At 64.7% G+C, this 17,638-nt stretch overlaps 1 protein-coding gene across 2 annotated transcripts in view; it reads right to left on the bottom strand.

Moving 5' to 3' along the window:
• ZFPM1 (zinc finger protein, FOG family member 1) overlaps nt 1–17,638 on the bottom strand; it is a 66,522-nt gene that overhangs the window by 38,153 nt on the left and 10,731 nt on the right. Inside the window, exons 1-2 of one of the 2 annotated variants that reach the window (XM_042969149.1) lie at nt 5,154–5,267; nt 609–725 (exon numbers count right to left, since the gene is read on the bottom strand). Coding sequence is in view for 1 of the 2 variants with exons in the window: in XM_042969148.1 (XP_042825082.1) it covers nt 609–725 (117 nt within the window). In the remaining variant the exon portion in view is untranslated. Of the gene's footprint in view, nt 1–608; nt 726–5,153; nt 5,268–17,638 lie in introns of those variants that run through there. The other variant, XM_042969148.1, reaches the window with a different exon arrangement.

Below are 17,638 nucleotides of genomic sequence, written 5' to 3'. Positions count from 1 at the left end.
GGGGGGGGGGGGGGTGGGAGGTGGTGTGTGTGCAGGCATTGGGCACGAAGGGGAATCAACCTGAATCCAGACCTGGGGTCAGATCGCTGCCTGGGTGCTTACAGGCTGTGTGTCCAGGGGCAAGCCTCTTAACCTCTCTGGGCTCATTCCCTCGGGTGTAAAATGGGGTACCGTACCTTACCTTACAGCCTGCTACGTACTGAGACCATGTGTGCTGAGGCCGTTGGCACAGCCAGGTAAGGACTCACCGTCCCCGTTCCACAGAGGGCAAAGTGAGGCTGGAGAGGGCACGGCTTTCTCAAGGTCACTCAGTGGCCCCTGACCTGGGCTAGACCTCCCCAGCGGGGCCTCCGTCTCCCCATCGGTACCAGAAGGGGCTGGACCCGTGCCCAGTGGCGTGTGTCCCCGGGGCATCATCGCCCTGGTGGGAAACTGCGGAGCAGTCGGCCCACAGACACCGCCAAGCTTAACACCCACTTCATGGGTGAGGAAACCGAGTCCCAGAAGGACTTGGCTCCGTGAAGTCACAGGCAAGGACGCGAGGGGGGGGGGGGGCGGTGCGACACAGGGGTCAGACTCGGGCCCGTGGCGGGCCCACCGCGACTCACCCGCACTGGCAGGGCTCAGGGGCTCAGGCTCTCCCTCGGCCTCGGGCCCCACGGCTCCAGCCTCCTGCTCCGGGAGGCCGGCGTCCTCTTCTGCGGTCTCCACGTCTCCGAGGGAACCTGCACAACAGCCCGAAGGGAATCCGTAAGGCTCCGTGGGGCGTCCCGACCCCTTCCCGGCACCGGCTCGGCCGCCCCGCAGGGTCAGAGGCCGTGGGGGGCCGTGGGGGGCGCCCCCAAGACTTGGCACACTTCACCCTTGCGTCAGTGACCCCGCACCTGGGGTCGTCCCGGCCCTCCCGTCAACCGCGGCCTGCCCACGGGCCCCTCTCGCCAGGACGGTGGTCCCAGCCCCTCCTTGGTCTCCCCAGCACTGGGGGCGGCGTGCTCTCCCCTGCACTCTGTTTCACGCTGTGGGAGCAGCAGCGGTGCCCCCTCTGGCCCGGGGCGGGGGGGGGCCCCTCCGGGGGTTGCATGAAGCACAGCCCTCGCCCGACCCATAGGTACACTCTTCCGGGGGTTCAGGGCCCCTGAGACGAGAGGGTCACCCTCTCCTGGGCCCAGGACAGCTCCTGCGAGAAGCCCCCCACACTCAGGTACCGAGGCTCGGGAGCTTGAGGGCGGACCCCGCGTCCGGCGCACGCAAGTGCTCAGAAAACCTTTCTGAGCGAATAAGTGGTTGAGGGGGCACAGGTGGGGGCACAGGTGTCTGCAGCCTCTGGGGGCGGAGAGCCGCAGGCCTGGGGCACCTGACTCCAATCCCACCTTCCCCGGGAGGCTCCTGCAGGGGGGGTCCCACAGAGCCCCCCTTACAACCGACAAGGTGGGCCCACAGCCCAGAGACCTCCCAGGAGAGTGGGGAAGCCAGAGCCGCCAAGGTGCCCCCGGTCAGGGCAGCAACCGTGTCCCTGAGGTCAGACTAGTGGGTCCAGAGGGGCGGGCGGAGGGACAATCGGGAACAGGTGTCCATCCTCATTCCGCTCCCCGTCTCCCCAGGCCCCTTCCGGCTGACTCAGCCTGGGCCCCGAGGGCTGGAGACAGGTGCTGGGGCTGAGCTGCCTCCTGCCCCGCCCCCCCACCCCGTCCGTCACCGTCACCGTAGAGATGACGCCCGTCCTCCGGGTGTGGCGTGGAGGAGGGGCCTGACTCACAGACCCCCTGCTCCTCCTACTCAGGATGGATGGAGGGGATGCCCTTCTGGGCCCTCTTGCCGCTGAGGAAGAGGAAACCGAGCAGGAAGAAACATCTGGAAGCCACGAAGACAGCCGCAAATCCATGTGATGGGAGCGCACGATGGGGGCAGAATGGGGCTTGCTTTTGCTGGCATCGGAGGCAGAAGGCACCTGAGGCATGTGGAACGGAGCGTCCACCTCTCAGAGGCTGAGCTCCCCGTCCCTGGAGGCAAGCAAGCAGCAGCAGATGGAGATTCGCCTGGGATTTGTGCCTCTGTGGCCGGTGGTGCCTGACCTTTGGCACATCATGGCCCCCGTGGGGATGTGGTGAAAGGCAGTGCCTTCTCCCCAGAAAAACAGAGACCAAAATTTGCCATTTCAGGGGCTTCTCACCAAAGCCCTAGTGTTCTTCCTGCTGCCCTCACTCACTCCCCGCCTTTGCCATATTATCCCCGGGGTGAAACCTGTCACCAGCGTCCACCAGGGGCCACAGGAGCTGGCTCCTGGCAGCGGAGACGCGCGAGGCCACGATAGAACGAGCAGCACTGTGACCGAGGTTCCGGGCTGACTTTCCCGATCTGGCAATTTCCATGGAGCAGGGAGGTGGGCAAGCTGGTGTCCTGTCTGCGTTTCAGCTCACCTTCCCGGTCACAGGCAGATGGTGGCCCACCACAATGACGAACGCTAAGTGTTCCTGGTGTGGCGACAGGTGGGGCAGACACCGCTCTAGGAGGCCTCAGTGCCGGGCACACCTGGACTCTGCAGGGGACTTCCGGCCCCACTGGGCCCCAAACAGAAAACAACAGCAAATGATAAATGCCGTGAGGGAGGGAGGGAGGCAAGTGAAAGAGAAAGAGAGAGCGACAACAGGGGAGGCTCAGAGGGGACAGACAGCTGGGGGGCTGGACAGAGGGCCTGGGGACTGGACAGACAGCTGGGGGGCTGGACAGAGGGTCTGGGGACCGGACAGAGGGCCTGGGGACTGAACAGAGGGCCTGGGGACTGGACAGAGCTGGAGGACTGGACAGAGGGCCTGGGGATTGGACAGAGGGCCTGGAGGCTAGACATACAGCTGGGGGACTGGACAGAGGGCCTGGGGACTGGACAAACAGCTGGGGGGCTGGACAGAGGGTCTGGGGACCGGACAGAGGGCCTGGGGACTGAACAGAGGGCCTGGGGACTGGACAGACAGCTGGAGGGCTGGACAGAGGGCCTGGGGACTGGACAGAGCTGGAGGACTGGACAGAGGGCCTGGGGATTGGACAGAGGGCCTGGAGGCTAGACATACAGCTGGGGGACTGGACAGAGGGCCTGGGGACTGGACAGAGGGCCTGGGGGCTAGACATACAGCTGGGGGGCTGGACAGAGGGCCCGGGGACTGGACAGAGCTGGAGGACTGGACAGAGGGCCTGGGGGCTAGACATACAGCTGGGGGACTGGACAGAGGGCCTGGGGACTGGACAAACAGCTGGGGGGCTGGACAGAGGGCCCGGGGACTGGACAGAGCTGGGGGACTGGACAGAGGGCCTGGGGGCTAGACATACAGCTGGGGGACTGGACAGAGGGCCTGGGGACTGGACAAACAGCTGGGGGGCTGGACAGAGGGCCCGGGGACTGGACAGAGCTGGGGGACTGGACAGAGGGCCTGGGGACTGGATAGAGGGCCTGGAGACTGGACAGAGGGCCTGGGGGACTGGACAGAGGGCCTGGGGGCTGGACATACAGCTGGGGGACTGGACAGAGGGACTGGGGACTGGACAGACAGCTGGGGGACTGGACAGAGGGCCTGGGGACTGGACAAACAGCTGGGGGGCTGGACAGAGGGCCCGGGGACTGGACAGAGCTGGGGGACTGGACAGAGGGCCTGGGGACTGGATAGAGGGCCTGGAGACTGGACAGAGGGCCTGGGGGACTGGACAGAGGGCCTGGGGGCTGGACATACAGCTGGGGGACTGGACAGAGGGACTGGGGACTGGACAGACAGCTGGGGGACTGGACAGAGGGCCTGGGGACTGGACAGAGCTGGGTGTGGGAAAGGAGGAAGAGCTTGGAGGCTGGAGAGAGGCCAGGGTAGGAGTGGATGCTAATCCCAGAGGCACTGGGGAGCCTTAGAGAGTCCCAGGCAGGGGGTTTCCCGCCTGCAGCTCCCTGGATTCCAGCTCGGGATCGGAGTCCCAGCCTCCTCGCCCAGACTCATCAGCGCTGTGATTACAGGAGGCGGGCAGGGGCTCAGTACGCCATGGCCAGGCTCAGACCACACAGAACCAGCCCCAGGCCAGGCCTTGCACTCCCGTGTCAATGCACCCACGTGGGCAGGGGAGGCTCTGAGGTGGACGGGGCACAGCCCAGAGTGGCCCAACGTGCCCCGGGACAGGTGGGAGGCCTGGCCTGCCGTGGGCTCCCTTGGCGTCCGGGCAGGAAAACAGAGGCTGCGGTGGAGGCTGGCCTCTAGTCCCTCCACCTCCCTGCCCGTGGGCTTGGCCCCGGGCAGGTACTGCCGGTCACCGCGGCCATCCCAGCCTCAGCGGGCAGCGCCAAGGCCTCTGGGGCCCACCCTTTGCCGGACCCTTTTGAGAAGCGCAGGTGCCCTCTGGGCTCACCTAGAGCCGTCAGGGGAGGCCCCCCAGCTGCGCTCCCTCCTGCTCAATGGCCATCGCACTTCGGGGCCTCGGTTGCCTGCTCCAGTGAGTGGGTATGAAGCCACCTGCTGCTCTCAAGGATGGCAGGGACCAGAGCCCTGGGGCCGATGCCAGGGCAGAGCTGGCACATGCCTCCCCACACCTGCCCGACCCCGGGACAGCAGCCCCGACTCCCCACGCTCTGGCTCGCTCAGGTGGGCCTCAGCCACCCAGGGAGGCTCCAAGCTCGCGGCGGGTCCGTTTATGGGAGAACAAAGGCTCCCGTCGCACAAAGGCGTGACGATGAGCGTAAAGAAAGAGGCTGCCGGGCTGCGCCAATTTATTCCAACGCCGCTAATTCAGTTCCGGCACAATTAAAGCCGCTCTGATAATGCGGGCGACGACCGCCAGCCAGCAGATCGCTCCGAGCCCGCAGACGGGACGCGTCTTGGGAAAGGCTGCCGTGTGCCTGCTTCGGCACCCCGGGAGCGTGCCATCTCGCCCCCGGGGTCAGCCCTGGGGTCATACGGGGGGCTCCCGGGTCCCGCTGCCCCGGGGGCTTGGGAAGGAAGTTTCCTCCACCGGCCAGACCTCAGGGAGGCACGGCTTCCTCCCCGGGTGCCCTGCGCTAGGGATGGCCCCCGCCTGGCCCCTGGGGGACACTCTCTGGCCGGAGGCCCCAGCAGGCAGGCCAGGCCTGTCCACGGCAAGGCAGGGCAGGTGTCCGTGCTGTGTGGACCTCAGGCAAGTAGCTGTACCTGTCTGTGGTTGGGGAAACCGGCACAGCTCCTACGCCACATGAAGTGCGGTGCTCATCCACGCTGAGCTCAGCTCGGGGCCTGGCACGGAGTAAGCACGCACCAAGTGTAGGCCGTCACCGTCATCGGTCACCATCGCTGGCTGCACAGCAGGGCCTGGGACGGGGGGAGGGGGGTGGCGTGGGGTGTGGGGCAGTCAGGATGGGCGGGTCTCCTCCTCGGACCCTCTTGACACGCCCAGAGGTCACGCCCACTTTGCAGATGAATAAGCTGAGGCCCAGCAAGGTGAACCGACTTGCCCGTGCCCCGCCAGCCCCGAGGAAGCAGTGGTGGGGACAGGCAGGACAGGACCCTCCCCAAACACGCCACCCTTGCGGACGCTGGCTCAGGCACAGGCCTCCCCTGCACCAGGGCGGCCCCGCACCTGCCTCCACTGTCCGCGGGTCCAGAGACCAGGATGGAGGGTGACACTGGCCGCAGGGCCCGGCAGGGCGGGGAGGCAGGCGCCCAAGGCCGCACACCTGTCCGGGGGCGTCCGCGGGTGACGAGGGCGGTCCCAGCGCCGCCCCCGCGGCCCGGAGCCCCTCGGTTATCACGGCGAGCAGACACCCCGCGCCGATTCGGCTCCTGCTCATTAAGCCGGACGCCGGAATGGAAGTGCAAACGTAACAGCTATTTGATTGGGGTGAGATATTTTGCATATTGGCTCGGCACTGATAGCAGAATTTCATCAACTCCCTTTTTTCATGCTTTAAGACTGAATTACGGAGACAGGCTTGGTGCAGAGGGATGGTCCCCCTCTCCCTTCCGAGTCCCCGAGCTGCACGATTAACAGCCCCTCCTGGCTTTGATGGCGAGGCAGCTGATGCGGGGGGGGGGGGGGGGAGAGGGCCTTTTGAATGACCACCTCTAAGAAAGCCAGAGCTCATGTGCGTGAAGGGGACAAAACCCCCCCGGACTCTGGCCCCCAGGTGGACCTGCCAGGCGGGGTGCGGGTGACGGTGTCACGGAGCACTGGACGGGGAGTCCGGAGGTCCTAGGCAAAGTCCCTGCTGGTCCCTGCAGGCTGCACCCATATCAAACGGGGGTGATTGTGCCTGCACCCCGCTGGAAACATGTGAAAGAACAGGGGCGGAGTCCCCACGAGCCCCTCCCCTGACTCGGGGCCTGACTACGGGTGCGAGTGTTTACCTGAGGCCCCACCACGTGGGCCTGCCCATTACGTGGGTCCTTCTTATATTCCGTTTACAGAGGATAAAACAGAGGTGGGACACCTGCCCAGGAGCCCCTCCTGCCTGAAGGCAGGCCTCCGGGCCCGGGGGCGGGGTGGACACTGCCGGGCCACGTGGCCCTCCCCCTCCCCCGCCCCCGTGTCCAGCCTCCCAGAGAGGGCAGCAGGCACAGCTGGAGTGCTGGCGGCCCTCGCCTCCCATGGCCTCGCTTACTCATTGACTCGGTCATTAACCTGTCAAACCTGGGTTCGCCGACTGCCAGGCTCCACACCAGGCCCCTGGAGACCCCACGGCAACCCAGACACCCCACCCCCGAGAAAGCAAAGTGAAAAATGCAAGCGGCCATTGCCCCGAAGGAGAGGTGCAGGTGCCAGTCAGGGAAGGCTTCCTGGAGGAGGCGACCAGTGAGTGGCGCTCTGGAAGGGGACGGGACTGCCTGCGGCTGGGCCAGGGAAAAGCATCCCTGGCAGGAGGCACAGCAGGAGGCTGAGGCTGGTGGCCTGGTGCAGGCCACACCTCCTCGAGCCTGGTTTCCGCATGGAAAGAAGGGATGTCACGTCACCGGCTGGGGTCAGGGTTCAGCAAGGTGGTGCCAGTGGGTGCTGAGCACAGACAGGTTATTATTACAAGTCTTGTTATTTGTTTCAACTCTCCAGGGGGCGCCACACCTGCCCTCTGGGGGGAGGGGGACTGGTGGACAGAGCTGGGGCCTGGCGGGGGGACAGTGCGGGCAGGAGGGAAGGACCTCCCCCCAGGTCGGCAGAAGGCCTGGCCTCCTGTCTCGCCAGCCCTGGGCAGCTGGTGGGCAGGCCCGAGGCACGGGGCGCTGGGCGGGCGGGGGCACGGTGCTGCCCGGAGAGGGACCCTGACCTCTGGGTGGCACACGGTGGCCAGATAAGGCCCCGATAACAGAGAGAAAATAGCAACAGATTCAGACTTTCCCACCGGGGAGCAGTGGGGTGGCTCAGGCCACGGAGGGAACAGCGCCGTTCCCCTCTGGGGGCCTTGCTGTGGGAGCTCTGGGCGACTGGGGGCCGTGGCCGGCGGTCCCAGGGGCCCGGGTCCCCCAGGCAGCCGGGGTTGGGTCTGAAGCCGGGGAAGTACTCCCTCCCCGGCCCTGGCAAGCAGGACTGGATGCTCTCAGTCCCCTCCCAGCAAGGAGGGTGTCTAATCCAGCTGGTGACTGATGGAGGAGGCCAGTGAGGCCCAGGACACAGGGGCCGTGGCTGCTCTGGCCTGTTGGCTGCACCCCCCCACCTGCAGCCCCTCGGGGCCCAGTGACTCGTGCCTTTACACACAATGCTGACAAGCAGCTGAGCCAATTCCCAGGCCCAGGTGGGTAGAGAGAAGCAAGTTGGAAGGAGGGGGTGCTGAACAGGGCTCGGAGGGGGGCACGCCCCGGAGGAGCAGAGGGGAGCCCCACGCACGGGCGCTGCCGAAGGGCAAGGGTGTCCCCACGGCACAGAGCAGCCCCGGACAGTCCAGGGCCTGTGAGGCCGGGCTCGCACGGCTGATGGGTGGCGGGGCCACAGAGGGAGATGGGTGAGCACAGTGGGGGTCAAGGGGCAGGCTCTAGGCCCCCAGCGAACACTGCCAAGGCTTGGGGGAAGCAGTTCATTCACTGGAGACCGTCAGCTTCTCTGACGTTTAGGACAGAGGCGGTTCCCGGCCCACTGCCTCCTAGGAGCTCACAGCCCCGAAGGGGAGGGGGCTCCCCGGGAGGGACATGGAGTTCTGGGGGGGCCCGGCGCACACACTGCGTGGAGCCTGGCTCTCCCCGCGGGTCCACCTCGCCCCCAGTCCACACCCGCCGCCAGCCCACGTCTGCACGCCCCTGCTGCCCCTCCGCCCGGTCAAGGCCTCCTCAGCCCTCAGCCCCAGCTCTTCCCACGCAGGCCGGGCAGGCCGGGCAGGCCCAGGGGCCACGAGGGGTTCAGGCTGGGAGGGGCCGTAGGCCCCCCGCTGTGACCCGCCGGCGGCTTCTTCGACCCAGGGTCAGCCCGCTGACAGCTGGGGCGACCACAAGAGGATGTTGGCGAGATAATCTTGGCTTATTCGAGCGGGTGCCCTGGCCCACAGCGGGGAGAACAGGCATCCGAACCCTCTGCGCCCGTGGCCGCCCCCCCGACACTGGTTCTGCCCCCCGACTCCCTGAGTGGGCCGCCTGCAGCAGGGGAGACGGGGCTGCGCAGCCTGACTCCGCTTCCCCACCAAGCGTCCGTCTGATGGTGCTTGCATGCACCCTGCAACGGGAGGCTCACTACTCTTCTTCCAGACATCTGGGTCTTAGACTGTCTGCTTCTTGGGCCTTGCCACCCACACACCTTAGCGGGGGATGGGGGTGGGGGGCGGTTCAGGCCCTCCCTGTCATCCTGTGTATAAGTGACTGTCAATTCAGCTGCTTTGCTGCCCGGGGGGTGAGCCATACCCCCACCCATGCCGCCTCCCAGCCCGGCCCGCAAGCACCGGGGTCACGCATGGGGGCTGGGTGGGGACACTGGTGCTGTCCAAGGTAGGCCAGGCTGGAGGAGCCCGGACGCACCCTGGGCTGTCTCAGGGCAAGGAGACGCCCTCGGCATGAAGAGAAACCTTGCCGTGTCAGGAGAGTGCCAGGCAGGGCCCTGCACGCTCTGGGAACAGAGGCCAGACTGACGGACCAGAGCTACTGGGATCTGAGCTTTTAACATCCTGAAACTTTACTGAGAAATAATTCACATACATCAAGATTCATCCTTTCAAGGGCGATTCAGCTTTCAAAGGAATGTTTACTGAAAGATGGCTGGAACGGTCCTGCGTAACCCAAGTAAAAGCCAGGGCCCCCGTGGCCAGATCTCGTGCAGAAAAGCAGCCGCCAGCAAGGGGATCCTCGCCTGCTTCTCCCCGCAAGCTCCCAGGGGCAGTCAGGGTCTGGGGCTCTTTATGGTACCCGCCACCTTTCCGCCCTCATCCCCAGCCAACCCACCGCGTGTGGCTCAGTGCTCCCTTCCCAGCCTCCCCGGGCCCTTCTCCCCACACCCGTTCCTCCCTCACGGGCGGCCTGGCAATGGCCAGAACTCACTGTCAGGTACCCCTTGGCAGATGGCAGGTGGGAGAAGGGGGTCAGGGCCAGCAAGGATGCTCATGTGGCCATCCTGTCCCTGTGTCCCCATAACCAACAGTGTCCTAGGCCCAGGGGCAGGAGGACCACCTCTGGGGCCTCACGCGCCCCTTACCCGGTGACTGCCCTCTCCTCCAGGCCTCATCCTTCCCTGGGTCCTTCCTTGGGGCCGTCAGTGTGGACTCCAAGGTCACACCCATCTCCCGAGTCACGCTTACGTCCAACACCTGCCCTCCTCTGCTCATATGCCTCCCGGGCTGGCTCTCTCTCTCTCTCTCTCTCTCTCTCTGTGAAAACCAAACCATTACTGGGGCTACAACCCATGCCAGCACCTGTCTGGCTCCTGGCGGTGGCCCTGCTGACCTCAGCCCTGCCCACGGGCTCACAGGGTGCTCACTTGATTAGCGGGCTCACTGGCTGTGCCCAGCAGCACCCCTGCTCTGGGGCAGTGCCTGGCACAGAGTAAGTGCTCAGTGAGTACTGGTGACTGTGGGCCGGGGGAGGCGGAGGGCTTGGGCAGAGGGGAGCCTTGGAGTCTGAGTCCTCTTATTGGGGTTGGGGGACCGGGGCATGCCACCTGTCCCCACAGGCAGAATATAGGCTGGGCCGGCCCTGCCTCAGGTCCCTAGGGCCTGGGTGGGTGTGGGGACTCCAGGCAGGGGACAGGGTGCTGACGCCGGAGGGGTCCTGTATATCCCGGCCCCAGCCACTGCCACTTCCTCCCGTGGCCAGCCCCATAACCGACAGGCGGAACTTGGGGGGCTTAACTGCCCCGGTCCCACAGCCACGCCCAGTGGGGGCCCAGGGTAAGCCTGGCACCCTGGAACACATGCCCTGAGAGGCCTCTCAGGGCACGAGAAACAGGCGTGGTTGTGGGGACCTGACCACAGGGGACTTCAAGGCTGCCCCATTACAGACGGGGAACAGGCACAGAGAGGTGACGACGTGCCCAAGGCCTCACAGCTAGGAGGGTGGCCAGGTGGCCCACCTGCCCCCCTTCCTGGGCCCTGCCCTACACACGGTGTTCCCTGCTTCCCCTGGACGCCTCACCCACCATCCCCTTGGGGGTCCCGAGCCAGGTCTATGTGGCCCTGGGGCCTGAGACCTTGTCTCTCCCCTCACCAGGCCACTGTTCCTCTTCCTGGCTCTGTAGCGCTGCGGCTCAGAGAAGACCTTTGTATTCCTACCCCGTCTGCTCCTTGGTTGCTGTGTGACCTCTGTCTGGCCCCTGTCTGTTCCCCAAGGCCAGGACCCAGGCTCCGCCAGCTTTTCACTCTGGGGCTCCGGCCAGAAGGCCCTCTCTGCCCGGGGGTGGCCATCTGCCTCCCCACCGTGGGGAAGGGACACCAGCAGGGGTGTGAAATGGGGCCCTGTCCCTTCAGGAGCTATGGCTCTCTCTGGCTCTGATCCGCGAGACACGGGTTCACAGCCCTCGGCAGCTTACGAAGCTCTACCGGGACCCTCATCAGCACCAGCCCGTAGAGAAACCGGCTCCACTGTACAGATGAGGAAACTGAGGCAGAGGACAGCCACGCCAGCCCCCGCCCAGCCCCATCACGGCCTCTGGGCGCTGCTCGCGTGGCCGTTCAGAGCAAGGCAGATGGGAGGCCTCAGGGGCTCGGGGGCATGTGGCTCTGGGCCCGGGGCATCTGCCTGGGACTCGGTGTTCGCATCCGGCAAATGGGCACTGATCCACCAACCTGGCAGCACTACCCTGCGGGTGGGCGGGGAGGGGCTCGTCCGCAGGAGCGCCCTGATTTCCTCCACCAGCGGGGCACCCGTGAGCAAGCGGGCGCACCAGGGTGGGACACACACCTCAGGTACCACGATGGGCAAGGGCGGCTGCGGGACGGAGAGGGGCAAGGACGACGGGCCTGGGGGTGGGTGGTCGGCGAGGACTTCCCAGAGGAGGCGCTATTTAAGCTATGCTTGTAAAGAATCGGGGGCGTTTGGTGGGGTAAGGACGGGTGGGTAAGAGGCAGACGGCTCTGATTCACGCCGTGGGGAGCAAGGGGGACCTGGGGCTGCGGGAGACCGGGCCAGCCACCGCCTCCGGGCAGCCCCCAGCTCCATGCCATCTCCTGGGCCTCACTCGGGACCCTCCCCCGTCTCGGTCTCTCCTCAGGGCCGGTGGGCTGGCCCCCCGCCCCAGCCCGAGTCCCCAGGGGCAGGGGCCGGGCCAGGCAAGGCAGAGAGAAGGGGAGCGGGCCTGGGAAAGCCCGGCCCGGCTGATAGGGACAGATTGGTTTCAGCCGGAGCTGCGGGCTGCCAAGTCCACATCCTATCCGCGGCCTGCGCTCACTCAGCATTCATCACTGCTGAACCCGGAGACTTTATCGACGCTGGGGGTTGGCGCCATCTCTGGGCCTGGCCGCTCCCGGCCCTCCGATGGGCCCGATAGCCGCTGATAGATTACCCGAGATTGCCGCAGCCAGAGCCGATCACTGACACTGCTGGGCGGGGCGCGCACCACGTGGCCGGGGCAGAGACCGCGGCGCACCCGGGGGAGGCGGCGGCCCCGGCGGGCGGGAAGGCCGCCCCGGGGGCGGAGACAGGGAAGTAGGGCCCGAGAAAACGGGCGCCCAGGCCGGCTCCGCAGTGATTCTGCAGATGGGCCGATAAGGGCTGATGGATGGGAGCGGGGGCCGGGCTAATGGAGCCGTCGCCGGGCCCACGCGTCAGATGGATGGAGGCAGATTGCTTCCTGGAAGGGGACGGGGCTCCAGTGTGACAGGGCCCTGCCATGGGGGGGGGGGGAGCGGGGGAGCGACGGCCTGCTAGGCTCCACACCACCCCCCTCACCTAGGGGGCTGGCTCGCCCTCCTGCACCGGCCCGCGGGATGGCCACTGCATCCCCGAGAGGTGGGGACTCCCCAGAGCCGGCTCGGGGCCCTGGGTTCAGGATTTCATTCACATCGTGGCACCGGGGCCCCTCTTCCGGGCCAGGCTGTCCTGATGCTCTTTCTGGGTGAGGAGCAGAATGCACACCCAGGCCTGGGAGACTAGCGTCCAGACTTGTGAGCCCAGCACCCCAGGCTGTGTCTCCTGCCCCTGGGGGATGCCACGCAGGGTGGAAGAAGCCAGGGCCTCTGGGCTAGGCTTTTTCCCTGTTGGGTGTGGCCAGGTCCCAAGCAGCAAATCTACTCTGTCCCCACTGCACAGATGGGGAAACCGAGGCACCAAGAGAGTGGAGGGGGCTTCCCGGTCCCACAGGAAGTCAGCGGCTCTGCAGGGTTGAGCCCGAACCTCCCCGCCCAGGGGGCACCTCGTCCCCACGGGGGCCAGAGAGAGCTGAAGAGTCCAGGAAGCTGGAGTGAGGCACATTGCAGCTCAAACCCTCCACCCACCCTAAGCTTCTTTCCTCAACTGAAAACTGGAGGCTGAAAATCAGCCTCAAATTTCTAGACAGAGTAGAACGGAGGCTGCCAGGGGCCCAGGAAGGAGATGGGGGGACAGCATGGGGGGTTAGTACTCAATGGGTACAGTTTCTATTGGGATCGTTCACTACAGTACAAAAAAATAAAAAGTCTGCTGTCCAGTGCTGTGGGGCATCCAGCAGGCACCACATAAGTGTCTGTTCCCATCATCCTAGGGGATACAGACGCATGTGTGCACAGCCCTCCACAGACACGCGACTTTCTGCTCCACTTGCTGGCCGTGGAGACTGAGGCTGGGGCCTGCAGGGGCCTGGTCCTGCATCGATGGACAGGGTGGGGGTGCTGGGGGCCGTGCTGAGGCTAGGAGGGAGGCCAGACACACTGACCTGTCCCATGAATGGTCCTGGCCAACCTTCGCTGCCTGTCAGGGCTCGGCCCTGTTGGTCTCTCACAGAAGGGCCGAGGCCTGAGGGTCTTATGTGACTGGCCCAGAAGGACCCAGTGAGTAGTGGGGCTGGGATCTGCACCCAGGCTGTGTGGCTCCAAAGCCCGTGGCCTTGACCTCTCTAAGGTGAACCATGGTGATGATGGCTGTCTAGCTGCTGACCTGAGGGTCAGGATAGAGTAAGTGGAGAGGAAAAGTCTGGTCCCTGAGGAGGAGAAGGGAGGGGAGGGGCTGTGCGTTCCCGTGTCCTACCCCACATTCGGGGCCTGCCCGCGATGTGGCTGCTAAGGGCACACAGGAAGGCGCTGCGTGTCCTGGGGGCGGCACTGGCATCTGAACTGAGCCCTGTGCAACGCACGGTGGGGGCGGTCACTTCTCCCCACCACGGTAGCTCGTTCCCTGCTCGCGACTTTTGCCTCTGCCATTCCTCTCCCTGGAATGCTCTTTTCAACACTTACCACCATCTGTCCCTCCTTAAAGTCGGCTTCAGAACGGCCACCTTGCCTGCCAGGACCCCAGTCCCCCAGCTACAGGGGGACCCTCCGTCCTTAGCCTTCATTCCTGGTATTCCTTCTCTAGTCCCCCACCAGTCTGGGGCTCACCAGTCTGGGGCAGGGACCGAGCCCCTGTGAGGGTCATGGGGATCCCCGACAAAATCCCCAAAACACCAGGGACTCAGACAAGTTTGGAGGCCTGAACGCACAAGGATGTCCAGAAGTCAGCCTGCTGTCCCTGTTCCCCCGCAGTCAGCCCCCAACGAAGCAAGCCTCGGCCCTGCTGCAGGGACGGGTCCTCATTGTCTGCTGGTTATGACCCCTACTCCCTGGGCTTTGGGGCTCTGTACACGACAGTGGTCACTTGGAGGCACTGACGCCTCTTCCTTTCCTTTTGCCGTTGGTTTTGCTTTGCTTTCCTGGGCCGGGGCTGGGGGGTAGGGCACGGGGAGGTTGAAATCAATTGAGAGAGTTGATTGAGCACCTGCTGTATGCCCTGCACTGTCCTGGGGGAGACAGAGCTGCTACAGAATGGGGGCCCCTTGTGGAGAGTCTGCGGTGGGTGCCGGGGTGCCCCTCTGGGGCGATGGTTCCTATGCACTGCCTTTTCACCCTTGAGTGCTGAGTCCCTCTGACTCCTGCCCTGGGAGGCTGTGTCACCTGTCTTAAAGGGGGTGAAGGGGCTTGGCTGAGGTCACAGGGCAACAGCCTGGTTTTGGTCCATCAGCCCCCTCCCTGTTTCCTCTCCTTAGATCTCAGCCCAAACCTGTTCCCTCCTTGCCCCTCTGCTATTTTCCACTTATGCATTTTTGAAAAACACCCACGCCTGTGACTGGGGTTTCAGGTCACGGAGTCCTGCAGGTGCTGTGGAAATGGGGGGGGGGGGGGGGAGGCGGCTCCAGCCAGGCTCTAGGCCAGCTGGGCCTATGCAGGCCCCGTCTTACCGACAAGACAAACTATGGGGTGCAGAGTGACTCTGAACACAGTGAGAACACCCAAAGTTTCTTGAGCACTTCCTGCAGACATCGTCTCCTGTCATGTAAATTTCTGAAGATGGAAAATCTGAAAGACCCCAAGTTTCTAGAATAAACTACAACCACAGATAAGCTAAAGAACCCCCTGAGAAAGTCTTGTCTCAGCCCTCATTGTCTGGATGGGGAAACTGAGGCCTAGGAAGCAGATGGTCCTTGTCAGAGGACACAGAGACTGCCCTGAGAGGCAGGCAGATCAGACCCTCCCATTCGACTGATAGGAAAGCAGGTTTGGCAAATGGGTTGGGACTGTCACTCATTAAAATGGTACCACGGCCCCGTCGCAGCCTGGTGCTGCCGCGAGCCTGGCAGTGTGAGGTCCTGGATAAGAATCATAGCGGAGGGGAAGGCAGAGATGGGGGGGACAGCATTCACAGAGTCTGGTGGTGCCCCAGACACAGGCAGGCGGAGCTGGCCGGCCTGGAGCTGCCCTGCCCCATTTTTGAACTCAGTGTTCCCATCTGGGAGTCAGAGTTGGCGGAGTGATCTTGGGAACGCCCAAGTCCTGGTCCCTTAATTGGGGCTGTGGGGATCTGGGCCCTGAGGGTCAGCAGGAAGTCATCCAAGGGCCAAACTGTCTATCCCCAAGCGCCTGGGCAGACGGATGGCCCCCCTAGCAAGGCCCCGGAAAGGCTGGCCCTTCCAGAGCTGGGGGGATTTCCATCAGGGGGTCAAGGTCCGGGCAAGACAGTATCCCCTACTCCATAAATTAAGGGCTCCTCCTCGAGGAGCCACGCCCCCTCTGAGGTGGCCCCGCCTCACGCGTGGAGCTCAGCCAATCCCCAGGCCTCACAAACGCTCATTTGCATGTTCGCTCCCATTGGCTGCAGGAACACAGATCCTTAGTTCCCAGGCCGCGGGGGCGGGGCCTGGGGAGGAGTTGAGTGGGGTTATGGCCTAGGGGTACGCTGGGCTCTGGGGGCGGGACTAGGAGAGCCTGGGGGGGGACCCTGGGCTGGGGGGGCGGAGCTAGGGGAGCTCTGGGCTGGGGGATGGGGGAGCTGGGGGAGGGTGGGGGTCAGCGGGGTGCGGGGGTGGGACGCTGGGCTCTGGGAGCCAGGGGGCCGGGGGAGCTCGGGGAAGGGGGCTGGCCTGGGTGCTTGGAAGACGCTGGGCTCTGGGGGCTCGGGCTAGGGGTGCTGGAGGGGGTTGGGCGGGACGCTGGGCGCTGGGGGGGCGGGGACCGGGCTCTGGCCTCTGAGGGAGCAGGTCCTGGGGGTGCCAAGCTCTGGATGACCCGCCCCAGACCCAAGTCTGGGACACAAAATGGCCACTTGCCACATGGGGAGGCCTTTGGTTATATAGTACCAGCTCTTCCTTTTCCTCTAAAGCTCCGTTAAATCCTCAAACTCCCCCCTACCCCGCCCATTATGAATGACTCAGAGGGGGAAAGAGACCGACCCAGGGTCACGTGGCCAGGACGCAGCCACACAGCTGGGACCTGGCCCCTCATCCCAAGGCTGGGTTCCCTTCCTCCAGGGAGGGCTTATAGGGGGAAACTTCTTCTTTTCAGCTGCTTCTTCTCAGGGAGGGCTAAGTTTTGGCTTCCTCTGCAAACTAACGACGAGGACCCCGATGATTTTAAGAGGCCCCGAGCCCCCCAGCAGATCTAGTGGCATCCTTTTTCGGGGCGCCAGGAACTGCGGGGCGGTGGGCTGGCGGTGGGAGTGTGAATGTGCACGCGCTTTTGTTCCTGGCATTTTGGTGGGTGAGATAAGGGAACAACAGCCAGGCTCAGAGAGAGCAGGCAGATAGATAAGGTGATAGGGTTCCTCCGGCACACACGCCTATCGCCTTTATCAGAGTTCCCTTTTCTTTCTTTCTTGGGTGGGGGGGGGGCAGGGTGGAACACACCCCACCCCCACCCCCACCCCCCACGCCGGGGAACTGAGGGGTGGGGGCCTCCCTCGCTCAGGTCCCTCCCGCTGTGTCCAGCACGCGGAGCCCTGGCCTGTGCCCGGACCGGAAGGGTGGGGGGTCCCGGGACTGCGGTCACAGCAGGGACCAGCAGCAGCTGTGCCTCTGCCCTTGCTGCTCCACGGAAGGGCCTCGGATGGGGGCGGGGAGGCCCAGAGAGGGGACAGACAAGGGGGCGGGGGGGGGGGGGGCGGGGGGCGGTGGGGCCTGGAGGCCAGTGGTCTGGAGACTGGGTGCCGAGCCCTCTCTCCAGAAGGCCTGTGAGCCCCTGTGGGCGAGGCTGGGCAGGACCCGGAGGCCTCCCCCAACCAGGCCTACAGGGCGGACCTGAACATCTTCAGCCCCATTTTACAGATGCAGAAACCGAGTCTCAAAACAGAGCCGTGCCTGTGAGCCACAGCAAAGGGGGGCAGCCTGGACCCCCACATCCCGTCTGTATTCCCTCTGGCTCTGGGAGCCAGACTCCCAAAGACCTAACCACACACAGCACGGTGTGGCAGGGGCTCCGTGCTCTGTACCCAGAGCTATTCACCAAAAGCAGTCCAGGGAGAATTCTGGTAGGCTCCCCGTAGGGTGTATGGGCTCGGCAGCCCCAGGGACCTCAACCCTGCACATGTCCCTGGAGGGCACGCCCCGACCCTGCTACACATGGGCCTGGGACACTCTCCCACGTCTCTCCTGCCTTTGTCCTCAAAGGCTAAGGAGGCCAGAATTATGATTATGCCCATTGCACAGGCAAGGAAACTGAGGTCCAGGGACGTGAAGTCACTTGCCCAGGCTACCGACCCAGGAGGCAGAATTTGAACCCTGGTCACTGCACACTACGCTCATCCTCCTCCCCCACATATGCACCCATTTTACTGGAAATAGCTGACTTCCTTTAGAATATTGA

The sequence above is a fragment of the Panthera tigris genome, chromosome E2 (assembly GCF_018350195.1).
Source record: "Panthera tigris isolate Pti1 chromosome E2, P.tigris_Pti1_mat1.1, whole genome shotgun sequence".
In the NCBI taxonomy this organism is placed as follows: Eukaryota; Metazoa; Chordata; class Mammalia; order Carnivora; family Felidae; genus Panthera; species Panthera tigris.
The sequence above is the reverse complement of the archived record's forward strand: the minus strand, read 5'-3'. Positions and strand labels throughout refer to the sequence as shown.